General features: G+C 40.5%; 1 protein-coding gene across 1 annotated transcript in view; it reads left to right on the forward strand.

Moving 5' to 3' along the window:
* The window catches only part of GIGYF2 (GRB10 interacting GYF protein 2), a 74,272-nt gene that overhangs the window by 40,009 nt on the left and 17,983 nt on the right, over positions 1-16,280 (forward strand). Inside the window, exons 8-13 of the mRNA XM_084211913.1 lie at positions 7,626-7,805; positions 12,590-12,807; positions 12,896-13,055; positions 13,133-13,336; positions 13,825-14,015; positions 14,621-14,780. Coding sequence (XP_084068039.1) covers positions 7,626-7,805; positions 12,590-12,807; positions 12,896-13,055; positions 13,133-13,336; positions 13,825-14,015; positions 14,621-14,780 — 1,113 coding nt within the window. The remainder of the gene's footprint in view (positions 1-7,625; positions 7,806-12,589; positions 12,808-12,895; positions 13,056-13,132; positions 13,337-13,824; positions 14,016-14,620; positions 14,781-16,280) is intronic.

Below are 16,280 nucleotides of genomic sequence, written 5' to 3' on the forward strand. Positions count from 1 at the left end.
GAGACAGTTTATGCTGTGCTGCTTCATTCTGACAGGAAAGTGGTCTTGAGGACTTGCTATTTTCTGGGAGTGACTGCAGAAACTGCTTACAACTGCAGCATCATTCCAAGATTTACTAGAATCCGTGTGGTGGCATGGCCCTGTGGGGATGTGTACATTCCTTCTTTACTTGGCCTGGCTTTGCATGATCATGCACAAGCCTCAGATGTAAACCTTGTCTGCTCTGAGCTGGGATTGTGCAGGGCTGTTGCTGCCTCTGCGCTTTGCGACAAGAACAAACTAAGATTATGATTTTTAAAAGGCATTTTTCATGCTATTAAAATGGCTATTCTGTGTGGTTTTATTTTTAGATTATCGTCTGGTTTTTTTAGACTGAATGGCCACCCTTGGAGATGCTCTGGCATTATTATTAGGAAATGAAGGTTTTTTCAGTATGGATGAAATTACTGGATTGTATAACTTACATTAGGGGACAGTCTTAGAAATGTAGGAAGTAATTCAGCTTGAGAAGCTGCATTGGTTGAAAGCTCATGCTTCTGTTGTGAGTAGAAGAGTTAACATTTCAAATATTTGTCCTTTTGGTTTTGTAGCTAATGCCTCATTGAGATGAATGGAAGTAGTTTGTGATAAAACTGTTACTTCTGAGCAGTGTGCAGAATTAAGATGCACTTTTAGCACTTGTTACAGTTATAAGTAGGTCTTGTTTAAATGGAAACTTGAATTTGTTGACCCCAAGTTACTTTTTTCAAAGCAAGTGCCATAAAGGATAGGATGTGAGAGCTCATATTTTGACTTTCTGTGACAGTTTATTACTCAATGCACTTTAAAGAAAGAGGTGGTAAAGCAGGAGAGTATGTCCCCTTTTATAGTGCATAAGAAAAGGCTGCTTATAGAGTTGATTTTTGGGAAGTCCAGGGCCTCCACACTAAATAGTGCATATAATGTATTTTCACGTAAGTACTCTGAGGATCCATATGAACACTAATTCTTGATTTTGAAGTAGCACCTGAGTGGACCAACTAATCTGGCTGGTTTTGGAGAAGCTGAAAAGCATTTAAAGCAAAGTCTTAGTAAAGGCTGTAAAATATTCCAGTATATATTAAATTCTTATAAAGAAACTTAAATGCAGAATTAAATATTGCTAACAGAGGAGTAATTTGATAGCTACCAGGGAGGGTTTTATTTGATGTAAGGCTGCAGAAGTTTGCTGCCACCCTTTTTTTGTGGAACTTGCTGTTTTGAAGAGCAGTCCTGCCCTGTGAGATGCAGGCTTTCCTGTGGCTTGCCTAGAATGGCTGAGTTTTGCAGGACAGTGGAGTTCACTCCATGTCCCTATGTGAGTCCTGGGCAGTGGTGCCAGCTTGCTCCGTGTCCATATGTACAGGGATGAATGCATTGATTGAAACTGTTGATATCTGAGATATAATTGGAGATGGTAAAAGCAAATTTGAAGATGTGAAGCTTGTTTCTTTTAATTTGTGATGGAACTGAGTGCTGAGTTATGAGTGCTGCAAGGTGAGGATGTCTTTTTCATAATTCTTGGCCAATTTCATGACATCCACCTCCTGTAGCTGGAGCTTGCAAATGCTCCCTGCCTGTAGAGCCTTTCCAGCACTTATCTCAAAAACTTTCTGAAAAAATACTGCATAAAGACTTTGGATTTGCTCTGTGTGCACTTAGGACTCTGGTCACCTGAGACAGCATTTTCTTCTTTTTGAGGAGGAAAAAATCAGTAACCATTTTGTTTAAGGCGATACTTAGTTTAGCATGTTTTAGAAATAAAACTCTCTGCCCTGAAAAGAACTTTGATTTTTTTGATTAAAGAGTGACAGAAAAATTTAAATTGTACAATAAGGGAAAAAAAAAAGGTTTTGTGTACTTACCAGTCTTCAGAGGGTCTTTGTGCAGGAGGAGGGGATAACCTGGGCTCCACGAGAGGGACTGCTCTGGTCTGGTGTACTGGTCCCAGCACTAGTAAGAAACTTCCCACAAGTGGTTGGTAAAGATTGAAAAAAAAAACCCAAAACCTTTAAAAATGGGTTTGTATGTCTCATTCCTGTGTTTATATGCTGGGGGGATTGGTTTCCATCTGAAGCTGATTTGATTGGTCATTTTGCCTGCAGGGGGGCTGGTTGGCTCTGATCATGTGGAAAAGAATGCTGGTTTGTTAGGAGCATTTCTTTACCCAACACAAACTCTTAGCAGCCAAGGAGAAATCCTCAAACACTTACTTGGAGAAGGGGTGCCTTCCTCTTCATCTCCTTAATCAGGATAATTTTTTAGGTATGTATAACCTAAAGTTTTGCATGAAAGTTGAAAAAGCTAAAATTCCCTTGGAAAAGCTGGGTGGTGAAGTTCCCATATTGCTGCTGAAAACCCACACTGTTCACAGATATATTTTCTCTAACCAGTGTGAACTACTGTTCATTTGGGTGAAGGGAGATGCTCTTGTGTTCCACTGCTGCTCCACTTCTTCCTTTCCTGTTAGTCCCGAGCTCTGGAATGTGAATGGAAAGGTGGATGCAGCTCATGGTGCAGCCTGTGCTCTCGGGGGGGTGTTGCTGAATTGCAGCCTAATGCTGCTCAGAAGATGTAGACCTGGCCATTTCCATCTCCACATTGCTCCTTTGTGAAAACATGTCATTAATCACAGGATTTTGCTAAAGCCTAGGAATGAAACAAGGCAGATTAGGTGGCTTGCTGATTCCATGTGGCAGATGAAACCACTTTTGCTTAAGCTGTTTGCTCTTTCACTCATGAAATGAGAGGAGTTGTTGAGGGTATGTCTGAGCAGCTGTGCAGAGTGGTCAGTGTGCTTCCCTGCTGGACCAGCTCTGAGGACAGCTCTGGAACACGGTACTGGTTCATTTTTTCTTTTTATCCCTTGGTGAGCTGCTGATGTGAGGGCTTTGACTGAACGTCAGATGTAAGAGGATCTGAGAAACAAAGGCTGTGGTTGTTTGCAGTAAAACTACTGAAGGCCTGCTGGGAAAATCATTAATGTAGACTTTCCTGCTTAGGAAACAAAATCCTCCCTATTTTTTCTTCTTTAACCTTCCCCCAACCCTAAATTGCAAAACATTAATTTTTTGCTTCATTAGAATGGAACATTTTAATACATGTTCAGGCACAGCACTTGAAAGTTGATAGGCATGGTGTGGCTTTGAAAACCAGGGCAAATAATGTAGTGCCAGGGGACTCCCACCAGTGTGACAAAGCTGTAGGATGGTGTGACTCACCCTTTACCCTTGCCTCCACTGCAGACAGCCTCACTTAGTCACAAGTAGGATTTTGGTTTCAAACCATCTTTTGAACTGTAGAAAGCATTTGCTGTGTGGTCACTGGTGTGGTTTTCTAATCTAATTCAACTGAATGAATAGGAAATCTTTACACAGTTGTATAGCAGGTGAAATTAGGTGCAGTGTGTGTGTTTCAGGTGTGTTATGGAATTGAACTTCTGCAAATTCCTTGAATTTATTGGCTCACACTGGTGCCAGTAGATAATGGCCAATTTAGTGAAAAAATATGGGGTTATATTTGATAGCATGTTTTTGAGATCTGATGTTGAGATTGATTTTATGCAGAGAGATTGAAAATTTGAAGCTAGAAATGGGATTCAGAACTTCTGATCTATCACTGGGAGTCACTTCATGTATTTGTATTCCTGTGGTGTTCCTAGCATGTTCAGTAGTGTTCAAATGAGAAGGTAGTCTTTCTCTAGAAGCATCATCTTAAGGACATTTATTTTAGTCTTCTGTAAAATAAAGCAATTACACATTTAGGCAAAGTTATTTCAGTTCCTTTAAAAACACTGACTGCAAAGGTTTTTATTTTTATCTTCCTCTTGAGGAATTATGTAGCAGGGAGCAGAGAGAAGGGAGCAAGTCAAAGTACTCAATAGACTCTCCTGGTTCTTGCCCCTCTGTAGAGGAAACAGCAGTGCTGTCAGTCATTGCTTTCCTGTTTATTCTTTCCAGACAGTGAGGGTGGTGTAGGAGACATGGGCTGACAGCCTGGAGAACAGGAGTGATTTGCCATTCTGTTAGTAAGTGCTCTTCATAACCATGTTGCCATGGGGCCACATCCCAAATCCAGTCTTGTTCTCCACAGTCAGTATCCCTTCAAATCAGTGTTGCGCAGCTGTAGGCTTTTCTGGCTGGATACCGCTCAGCTCTGTCTGAAGTTTTCTGTAAACACCATTGCTGGCTTTGTGACAGGCCTGAACAGAGGTGCCCTTTTACTGCTCCTTCTCTTCAGGAAGTCCAGTCAATTAGTCCAAGGCAAAACCATAGATTCCATTTTAGTTTCTTTCATCCTTAAAACATTGCCAAGTCCTGACTCTGTGATCTAAGTCATTTCAGCTGAAGTGATTGTTCTCAAATCTAGAAGCAGTTTGCAAAGAGTATGCTGGCACTTTATAAGTTATGAATTTAGATGTAATCTGTAGGAATAATCCTGTATTCAGTTTGTCAGAGTCTTTCTGTCACTTGGGTAGCTTGATTTTTCAGGTCCGTAACCTGTGACTGGTTTGTGTTTGTAAAGAACCAGTTTCTTGGCTGGTCTGTCTAATCTTCAGGATCATCTAATGCCAGACCTGTTTGGACACATACCTTGTACTTTGATGCTTGCTGTGATGTTCTAGAAAACTGGAGTAAACCAGAAAACTGAAGTATGTCATGAGACACTGCATTTTTTCTCTTAATTCCACTGAATGTGGCGTCAGAACAGTCTTTGATGTGACACTGGAGTGCTGCTGTGTTTGGAAAGGTTTTGGATCCCATGCTCAGATAAATATATACTGACCCCTTATATTAGTCTTTTTCATTTCTACATTTGTAATGCCACAGAATTTAAAATCAGAAGAGGGGCAGGATCCCACTTGAGTCTGATCTTGGCAAACAGCATTTGATGTTTTGTAACCTCTACAGAGATGTTTCAAACCCCATTTTCTGCAAGTTCAGCATACAAAACCTGACTTTGATAGTTCAGTTCTTGGGAACAAAATCTGCTGTCCTAAGGACTAACACAACCTGAGTTGCCTTGATTTGCTTATAGCATGAGTAGATGTACAGTGGGCCTAAAACCAGGATATACAGTGGCAAAGCAGACTCCACAATATTCTTTAAGTGACCTTTTCTCCTAAATGTTTTTGGAAGAATGGAGCAGGACCTGTGAGCTGAGAGCTTGTCTGTGTTAAAGAGGAGTCTCCAGAATCAACTTAACTTACAATGGAAAGGAAGAACATCCTTGTTTTTCCTTAATTGGTAGAGTCTAAAATCTCTCAAATTAATGTTACTGAATAAGTGTCAAGTAACAGCTCTGAGTTTTTATGAAAATAATAGATAAATCTGTAAAAATATTACTTCTCGTGTCTCAAAATAATGATTCTAATAACTTTTTTCTTTTGGTAACTGTTTTAGTAAGAAAACAACTAATGTCTTGTGCTGCAAAATGAAAAAAAATTGGATCTCTTCCTCTTTGTAGCATTTTTAATTCAAAAAGAATGAGGCACTTTCCTTGTTGTTAGGGACTTAGGCTCCCCATGTCTGTTGGGTTGCAGCTCTCTCCTGTGCACCCCTCTCTGTGTTTTACTTCCAGCTGACTCAGCTCTGTAGCTTTGCCTTTTGCTTTTCTGCTATGGGAAGCCCATTCAAGGAGCAACGGTGAGAGGCTTCCCTGCACTTTTTGTTACTGTAGTCCACATGATATTTTTGAGATACCAAAAACTAAAAAAAAATAAATTCCCAGACTTAGATTTTTCTGTCTGGCTTGTTCCTTTCCTGTCTTTTCCATGAAGCAGGGGAATACAGAATGTGGCTGACCTTCATCTGTAAAGATTCATCCACTCCAGATAAAAAGTTGCCAGCATCACATGTACCAAATGAAAGGAGTTGAGTACCTCCAGCAATTTTGTTTTATTTGGAGTATTACCAGAGACTCCCCAAAATACACTCTCTGCAGATTTTGTTTCTCAAAGCCCAGCAAATAGGGAAGTGATCTTCAGCCAGATGCCCCCTTCAGTGAAGTGAAGGTACAACTGGGTTATACTTGGCCTCACAGCTGACACTGCCTGTTGATACTGGTGCTAGACTTGAAATTAGTCAATGTGCTTTAGCTCTTCATACAGGAACAACATAAGGGAAAGGTATTCCAGAAAAATTAGAGCTGGAGAAAGATAAAGGTTTTTTCCCTCCAGTGTTTTGAGATTGTGGAGAAGGGATCTCAGGTTTTCTGCAAGGTGCATGCAAAGTAGAGAGCCAGTGTGTGCTTCCTGCCTCCAGAGTGCAGTATTTCTAGCAGGAAGAATTTTCATGTTCTGAACTGAGGTCTGGTATGCCACAGAATTTCAGATCTTTGTTTCCTCATCTTTTTCGTTGGCTGAAAAAATTCCCTGTTGCTAAGAAAACATTCTCCTATGCTTCCTAAATGAAATACTTAAAATTGTCTCTTTCCACCCCAGGAGTTGTAGTACATGGTCGTACTTTCTTGTGTTTTTCCTGTCTAAGAAAGCAGGCATACCAAACAGGCTTCACCAAATAACATCTTACAGTTTTAGTTTTTAGGACTCTTAAGAAGGAAAGATTCAGTATACTTTTCTCTAGTACTTGAAGACTTTTCTTTTTCATTTCTTTTTATAGATAACACCACAATTTCAGGTTAATGCTGGGTAATAGTACCAGTGAAGAAATGACATCACTGTGGTTCCTGTGACAATTCTGGTGCTGCCCAGCTGAAGAAACTTATTTCAGTGATGGGCTGTCTTGTCAGGGCAAGTCAGCAGTGAAAGCAGCATCTGTGTTAAACCTTGGCATACTGGTGTATGACTTGGAAATCTTGGTGTATAATGTGGAGTCTTTTCATAGAAATATTTATAGCATTCTTTTCTGACACAATTGCTCTTCATATGTACTTGAGGATTTTATGTTTTTTTTAAAATATAACATAATGTACATTAAGAACTAAAACACTATCCTGTCTCCTAAACTTCTAGTAGACTTAGCCTTCAGCTGAGGCATAATTGCTTCTGTCCCTTCATGTACTGACCTTGGCTCTCCAGAAGATGGATTCACAGCATAATGTTAACATTGCTAAGTTTTTTTTTTTTGTTTATTCCTCAATGCTAATTTAAATTTTCAGTGTTTCCTAATAGTTAGACTGCTGTATGTTGGATTAAATAAATAGATTTCACCTTCTTTTTATTACAGAAGTAGGAAGTGTGTTTGGTTTATATAATGCTTGCACTGTGCTCCCATTTAGCTTGAGACACGTCATGATAAAGCAGTTTATTCTTTTTCTCTGCACACTTTTGCCTTCTTTCTGTTACATTTCCTTACATCTCTTAAACTGCCTTTTCCTCCTTTGCCTTTCCTATCCGTGTTCTAATTACTTATATGCTTTGCTTCCTTCTGGATTTTTTTTTTAATATTTTTCCATCCCAAGGTACATAGGCAGCTGGATTTCTTAAATCTGTCATGTTTCCTTCTTGAATTTTTGTTCCTCTCCTAGGTTCCTATAACCACTTCTGGTGCGTTTTTTGCCTCCAAGAGAACAAGATTTCAACCCTTTTATATTTCTGTGTTTCTCAAGACAGGACGCATGTTCACTGGCCTGTGTTTTCTTTGCAGTGAGACCAAACTTTGAGGAAGGTGGGACAGTGACCACAGGGAGGAAACACGAATTTATACGCTCTGAGAGCGAGAACTGGCGCATCTTCAGGGAGGAGCAGAATGGGGAAGATGAGGATGGAGGCTGGCGACTGGCTGGGTCACGGAGGGATGGGGAGAGGTGGCGTCCTCACAGTCCAGGTGAGAGCAGAGTTGGGCAAACATGCAGCTGTGGTTACAGAGAGAGGGCAAAGGTCATGAGGAGAGGGAGGTGCCACATTCAGGCTAAAACAGGTTTATATAGTCTTGGTCATTGTATGCTGTTCTGCATTGTGTGAGGCTCTTGGTCATAAAATGTTTAGCATAAAATTGTGTGCCTTTGTTTTCCTTTTAGCATTTTCAGTACCCTTACATATTTAAGGGAACAATACTTTCCAGGTGTGCACTTGTCTGTATTGTGCTCCAGGTATGTATGTACCTGGTAAAATAATGGGGTTTTAATAGTACTGTTTCTTTGTGGCTGTGACAGTGAGGGGACAGAAGTCATCCACATTAGACAGCATACCTAATGCTGCAGAGTGACGCTGACACTAAACCACTCTGGTCATTGACCACTTCCTAGTTTTCCAGATGTGTTTGCAATGCCAAGAAGCATTTTTGGAAAATCTCAGAATATGTTGCTCTACACATTTTGTAGTTAGTTACAGGGTATCTTGTCTCAATAAGTTTCAGGCACCTGTTTGGTTCCACTCTCCCCTTCCCAGGCCTGACAGGCCAAGTCTGTTCACCTGCTTTCCAGCATTGCTAGAATTGCAGGAGAAATACAAAGGAGAGCTTGGTATTTCAGTACTAGGACTGAAACATATTATAGGGTTTTTTCCTTCTTTTTGGAAAAGATTGTCATACCTGGTGTGGGATCCTGGGTTTGGCTATCTTTTGGCTGCAGAGGGCTTCTGGAGTACCAGGAGAGGATTAGGCTTTTCTACTGTTACATCTTCATAGAATAGTACAATTGTTGAGTTTGGAAAAGACTTTAAAAGTGTTTGAGCCCAACCATTGACCCAGCACTGCCAAGGCCACCACTAAACCATGTCCTTAAGTACCTCATCTGCATGGCTTTTAAATCCCTGCAGGGATGGGGCCTCTACCACTTCCTTGGGCGTCTGTGCTAATGCTTGACAACCCTTTCAGTGAAGAAATTGCTCCTAATGCCCAATCTAAACCTTCTTTCTGTAGTTCTGGGGGGTGATAGGGTCCCCTCGCTTGAGCGTCCTTTGCTCCATGCTAAATTTGATAGGAAAGCAAAGAAAGCACAGGACACTTTTGGAGCTGAGGTGGACAATTTCTTCTGTTCACTAAGGAAAAGTCCCAGTTGCTCTTGTAGTGGCTCTGTTGCCCTTTTCAACATCTCAGACTTTCAGTACAGCTATTGTTGGGAGCAGCCATCACCTCTGTTCTGAGCCTTCTTCATAGCTGTGTATAACTCTGCTCTCAAACAGCTGTTCTCTTGTACTAAAATTTAGTAACGAGCCCAAGGCTTGATTTATCATCAGATGTTTTCTATTTAGAGCAAGGCTAAGAGCCAAATTTTGAAGAATATAATTTTCTTTTCCCCAGTGTTTGGTCACAGTTGTTGATCAGACACTGCTGCTTTGTTATCTAGTTGAGGCAACATCAGGCCAGCTACCTCATGATGCAGCATGATACTCAGGAGTGGAGTGTTCTGTGAGTACCAGCCTGCATGCTTTAGCTTAAAAGGAAGCCTTGACCTCAAAGTTCAGAAGTTCATTCAGGTCTTGAACTTTTTTGGTTGTTCTGAGGAAGGTTTTGAAAATTTGTCGCAATTCTGTCATTTAAATTTTGTTTATTTGAATTTTCATTGTAGTAGAAACTAACTGAACTTCCTTTACCAAGTTAATTTTAGCAGCTATCATTTAAAGCCTGTTCAAAGACTTAGGTGAATCTGCAGAAAAGTTGCTAATTTTGAGATAGCCTGAGCTGACAGCTGTATTGCCCTAGTTCCAGCTTTCATCAGAGCTGTATTTGATTTCTTCTCTTACTAGTAGCCACAGAACTATCAAAATGGTTTAAATCACATTTTGCTTTAAACAATGAGCTTAAATCACTTTGGCGTGGTTTAAACTACTTCTTTGTACTTCTTCTGGTGTTAGGTAATAGTACAGTCATATGTCCTGCTAAAAAAAGAGAAATGTCTTCAGAGGACTGTTTTCATTTGTTTAGTTGGTCCTTCCTGTGGCTTGTCTCTGTGTACTCCCTGCTAGGATCTTTACAGTGGCTTTAATAACTGCTAGAAGAGTGTGATCACAGATTTAGATTCACTGGCTGCTTCGAAGTTTCTTTTTTTTTTTCCTTTAATTTTTAACCATGTTTTAGAATTATAAATGTCTAAAAGCCCCTCTCTGTTGTCACAATTCCTGCATTCACACAATGATTGCCCTTTAAATTTACAAGGCCAAGTCTGTTTTGTCAGAAACATATACAAACCTGTTGTGGTCTCAAAACTAGTGACTGATCTATAGAGATTTATGGTTTTGGTTACCAAATCAGCCTTAAGGAATAGGAATAAGTTTTTCTTGACAAGAATTTCTGATATGATTTTGTGTCTTTGCATAAATAGCTCTTCAAATTGGTCCTTTTCCTGGGAAGCATTTGAGAGAGGCCTTAGGCTGTACTTTCATATAAAGATTCTTTAGTTGCTGCTTTGTTTGAAAGGCTTTTCAAATTAATCTTGATTCACTCCACTTTCAGAATCCGGTGCTGTAATTCAGCTAGAGTTGAATTTTTTGGCCTTGTTCCTTGTGTTTCTTAAATATCATGAAGCAACTAAAGTACAATAGAGAATCCTGCTCCAAAATTGAGCAAAGTAAGAACTAGGTCTGTATATAATAGCGTAGGTCTATATATAATATATGCCCAAAAAAGTGTGCTGTTCCTTTAAATGTTCTATTTAACATTTAGGATTCTTTAGTATGTATTGAAAATTTCACTGGTGAGTTAGAGAATATAATTTTTAAGAGAGAAATAGCTATTAACAAGGCTACTGTGTTCTTGGATTTCCTGAAGCAGCCAGTAGTCCTATCTTTTACATACAATGTCACCATAAATTACAAGGGATAAATTAAGCTTAAAATTATCTTTACACTTGAAATACTGGACATATAACTACTGCCTAGTGATAGTATGGGGCTGAACTTAAAGCTGTGTTTGTGTCCTAACTGCTGGCTAAAAAACTTCAGGTAAGAATTCAGGTTTATCTCTCCTCTTGGAGAGATAAAAGGTTGGCAGCCTGATATTTCAGACCTGAATTTTGGCCTATATTCTAACTGGGCTTTTACAAACACATTTGTTACTAAGAAACAAGGGCATGAGTCTGCTACACCCATGTCGTTTCGCCTCTCTAGGTAGCTCTGAAAATGTGGGGGCTGTAAAAGGCTGTGTGACTAAATCTCTGCAAGCAGACTAAATGGTTCTTCATTTGAACTTTGAAGATACTTGGGCTTAACAAAGTGCTTAGAATTCACCTTCAAAAACCACATTTCTGGGTCTCACTTTGAAGAGCTGCACTCCTGGTACTGGCATGTGAACTGTGGAAAAATAGAGGCTCCCCTGCTGGGAGCCCTGACATGGACATGGCTGCTTGTAATGAGCTGTCTGTCCAGGGACTCAATCAGAACTGCTGTCTGGTTGTCAATAACCTCTCACACTTCAATCTCTTTCCTTAATAACATTAAAAAGATTGCCTCAGGAGATTGATTTGATGGTTTCATACTATTTTCTTTGTAAGGCGTAACTAGAAGCATAGGTTAAGCTATTCCGTGGAATTATTTGCAAATAAGCACATAGGGAATAGTGAAGGCCTTGTTAAAGGATAGCATTTGTGTTTCCTTGGTGAAATTTGAGATTAAAATTCAGAATTTTTCTGGAAAGAGTTTGTTTTACATTTCCTGTATTTTCGAGACAAAGGTGGATTTTTGCATGGCTAATATTAATAGTTAAGATATTAAGGTCGGTGTGGAAATATTCATCAGTCATGAAACAGACCACGTTTCTCCCCTTTACTGTGATTTGGGTTTTTTTGGTAGACATTTGATACTGTGAGGCTGCACTGATTCTGGTGCACAGATTGTTGGAGCAAAAAAAAGAATTTACTTATTTCTTTATCCAGTCAAGAACAGCCACCATGAAAAGCTCTACGGTGCCTTCATTTGTCTTTGCACCTTTGTAATAGAGATGGCTTGTATTTCATGGAAAGCTGTGTACAGTCCTTTTACTTGCAATTTGTTTTCCTTAGCAGCCAGCCCTTTACAGTTTAAATAACATTATTGCACTCAGAGGATTTGAAGCTTGGCTAAATGAAGGTGTCTTCTGAATATGAAGTTTATACATGAGTTGGGAATGTTCTCCCATTTCTTATCTTTCCAAGTTTTGGTATTCCATGGCTAAAAAAAAACATTCAAGAGACTGACCAGTCCTTTTAAAGGTATTTGAACAGTTGTCACTCCTTTTTTCATGTATATGTACAAAAGCATATCTGAGGGCAAGAGGCAAAAACATGACTGTTTTATTCAGAATGCGACTTCTGCAGAGCCCCTGAAGGAAAACATGAAATCTTACACATGTAAAGGTGCCACAAAAGACTTAAATCAGTGGTGGCTGGTAAATTCAGTTGGCAGCTTGTCTTATTTTGGTGCCTGTTCTAGATTTTGTAGCCAAGCTTTTTTAGCCTTATATGGTTTTTAATGCTTATTCCAAAGTTTATAATGTGAGGATATACAGTGGACAATATTTGAAAGTCTCCTGCTTATTGGCAGGATGCTCCTTTTCTTTGCCTTGTCCTTGAAGTTGCCTGTTCATAGGTGGGCTGTACCCTGTAGCAGCTTTCTGAATTGCTGTCAGTGTCCTTTTCCCCCGTTGTGTGAGCCCTGCCCCAGGACTGTGTGGTAAAGCTCCTTTCCCTGCCTTAGACGGCCCTCATTCTGCAGGCTGGCGGGAGCACATGGAGCGACGGCGGAGATTCGAGTTTGATTTCCGGGACCGAGACGACGAGCGGGGCTATCGCCGCGTGCGCTGCGGCAGCGGCAGCATGGATGACGACAGGGACAGTCTCCCTGAGTGGTGCTTGGAGGATGCAGAGGAAGAAATGGGCACCTTTGACTCCTCTGGAGCGTTTCTCTCTTTAAAGGTGAAAAGCTGCTGTGGGCCCTTGGGTCACTTGGTGCAAATGTCCTGTGAAGTCAGGTGGGTTATGGATGGTTGCGTTGACTTTGCAGAAAGTGCAGAAGGAGCCAATACCAGAGGAACAGGAGATGGACTTCCGGCCTGTGGAGGAAGGGGAGGAAAGGTCTGACTCTGAAGGGAGCCACAATGAAGAAGCCAAAGATCATGAAAAGCCCAAGAAGGAGGGGGAGAAAACAGAGAGAACAGTGTCAGGTAGGGGGGACTTCTCCTGCAACTGCCAGTGTAGAATTTCTGTAAACTCAGTTACTTAGACCTGTGCCTTGTTACAGAAGCAGTGGAAGAAGCAGCTCAGGCATCATCTCCAGCTGCCAGGTCAGACACCCCACCGAAATCCCAGCCTCCAGACCCGCTGCAGACAACAAACCTTTTTGAAAGGAAGGAAGAGTCTGCACCAGAAAGAACAGAAAAAACAGAAGATAAAGAGAATCGAGTGGAGAATACAATGTCAGCCAAAATGTCCAACAGAGGGGAAGGTAATAAACCTGACAGATAAATTTAGTAAGTTTCCATTACTCACTGTGAATAATCCTGGCCCCTTAAAAGAGGCAAGGACTGGTGATGGAAAGCCAGATTCACCAACTGGTCTGTAAATACAGGATTTGTTGGATATGCCATCTCAAATGCTTTAGTGCACTGGTACTTGACACTGAAATGTGGTCCAGAGAAACATCAGCTACTTGTGGATGTGCCTCAATGTGTATACAGCAGAATAGTCTGGACAAATGTGTGTGGCCAGGAAATGGGTTATGCTCAAATGTGCTGAGTTCTGCACTGATAGAACTAAACTGTTCCTTGAAGTTAGGCTGGGTACCTGTGCTCTGAGCAGTACATTCAGGAAGATCTGAAAATACTTTTGCTTTGGTGCTAAATTTGAGCTGTTGAATATTCTCTGCATTAAGTTCTTAAAAGTAATTGTTGTTTATGTTAAAGATAATGGACTAACTTAAACATTTTTCTTTAGATTTGGCTTCTCTTGCTCAACCTTTGCCACAGATTTCTGCAGACACAGCTGCTTCTGCTCATCTTTCTCCTCCTGTTTCCAATTCAAATCCTGCTCTGCGGCCAGTTCAAACACCTGTCACAGCTGCTCCAGGCATGGGCAACATTCCCGCTGATCCGGATGATGAAGAGGGCCTCAAACACCTAGAGCAGGTAAAATTTCTCTAATTCCTTTGTTGTTGACAGTCGTGAGACTGGAGGAATGTGGAATGCAGCAAATATTTGAAGCTCATAAAATCAGAAATGCAGCTAAAACTTTACACTCCACAATGTATGCTGAAAGCTGCTGCTGTTTTTTTTTTTAAGTAGCATTGTGATTTGCCTTGAGAAATTGTGTATGTCTGTTAAAACCCCCAAAACAAACAAACAAAAACCCAACCAAAAATCCTGTAAGTGAATCACAACACTGTGTTGATGGAACTGTAGTGACTGCTGAGATGTAGAACCTTCTTTGTGCTCATGCTCCCATGCCTGTTGTATTTTTCTCTGTGGTACTGCATGGGACCTCTTCTGAAGTTGCTCTAAAGCTTTTTGTAAGCAGGTGAACTGTGCTTGTTCAGGATTCTGCATGACAAGTGTGGTAGACAGAGCTCCAGGTTTGTGTAGCAGTCACTCCTGTCCTGGGGCTGCCTGTCATTCCTGGTACACTCTGGAGCACTGGGTAGCACAAGGTTGGTTGTGTTTGGTACGCTCATTTCCAAATCTCTAAGCCCCCATCTAACTCTTGTATTTCTTGCTGGTTTTGATGTCTCTTCCAGCAAGCAGAAAAAATGGTGGCATATCTGCAGGACAGTGCCCTTGATGATGAAAGACTAGCAGCAAAAATCCAAGAACACAGAGCAAAGGGTTCCTCTATGCCCCTGTTTCATGAAGCCATGCAGAAGTGGTACTACAAAGATCCACAAGGAGAAATTCAGGGTAGGTCTGTGCCATTTACACTTCCTCTTTTGTTTCACAGAGTTGTTTGAGTTCTTCACAGAATTACCACCAACAGATGCTGGTGCCTCTTTTTACAAAAGCAGCATAGGGAATTTACCATTCTAGAGCTAGGTTTTGAAAATATCTTCGACCCATCACTGCCCCCATGAGCTCAGCAGGCCGAACGACCAGAACTGTGCTTTATTGGGGCTGAGGTTTGCCATCACTTCATGTTCCTGTAAATTAGGTTAGACTAAAACCTGTTTCACATACCATTAGTTACTCAGATATCCAGATAACAGTGGAAACAAACATAGGAATGTGACCACTCAAGTAGTTGTAAAGAATCCACAAGAAACCTTGAAATCAGCCTGAAGATGTGGAATAGTCAGGGAGAGGGTGGTTTGTTTAGAATCCAGGGCAAAGAGGAATCAAGTTTCCACCAGCCAGTGCTTGTGCAGAATTTCAGTTTAAATTGCACTTGCAGCCACTGCTTTGTTAGTTCATATAATAGATAGGAACTGCTCCCTGCTTTCAATTTTTGCTTAAGAATTTTTTTTGTAAATAAAATTTGAAGCAGGCCTTTCATGTAGATAATTGCACTTTTGCTTTCAGAAGGTACATTTCTTTCGGAGGTCCTAGGGCTTGGTGTAGCAGCTGCTTATCTGCTTCCCAAAAGTGCAGCTAAACAGTGAATTCCTTCCTTCCTGTACTTCACACTGTGTAATGTGAATGACTTCTCAGCTGTGAGCTCCAGATAGGATTGGTGGGGGTGTTGTTTGTGGGATCTGTGTCAGTCTCTTGTCTGCAGGTATTGCATGTCTTTAGGGGGATTTTTTCATCCCTTTAAGTTTAAAGAATGTTAAACATGAAGTGCTTTTATTTGCTCAGTGTATGTCAGTCCCTGCTCGGTGTTTATTGGTGTGTGACAATCTACATATTTTTGTTGTTGGATTAAGTATTTCAATGTGACTTCAAAAAGTAAACACTTAGAATTTTTTTTTTTTCTTGGGCTAGTCTCTTGTGGTTTCATATTCTCTAGGAGGAATTGCCTTCTACTCTAGAATACTCTTTACGGAGAAGGCAAGGGTTACTGAATGTTCCTGCTTTTCAGAAGATGAATTGCAAAACTTGTTTATGTGGTTCTTACTTGGTTAAATAATATTTTTATACTGGTTTTCTATGTATTTGAACATGTAAAATTAATATAGAAACCCTTCTTTAAAAGGCACGACTGAAATCTTTCTTAGAAAAAAGAGGAAGAGAAGGAAAAGTGTAGATTTTTACAAAGGAAAGAAACTTGATCCTCATTATCTTAAAAAATGTACTTGTTCACTTGAGGTCAATCTGTGTATCTTCTAAGTTCCAGAAGCAAAACTTGTGTAAAACATGAGGGTTCCTCTGGTTTGAAGGCATGAGTTGAAGCAGGCTAAGATTGTTTAATTATCTGTGCAGTGCAGTCGGGAAAGCAGCACTTGTGGTGCCAGCAGGTACTGCTGA

Source organism: Fringilla coelebs, assembly GCF_963513975.1.
Source record: "Fringilla coelebs genome assembly, chromosome: 10".
In the NCBI taxonomy this organism is placed as follows: Eukaryota; Metazoa; Chordata; class Aves; order Passeriformes; family Fringillidae; genus Fringilla; species Fringilla coelebs.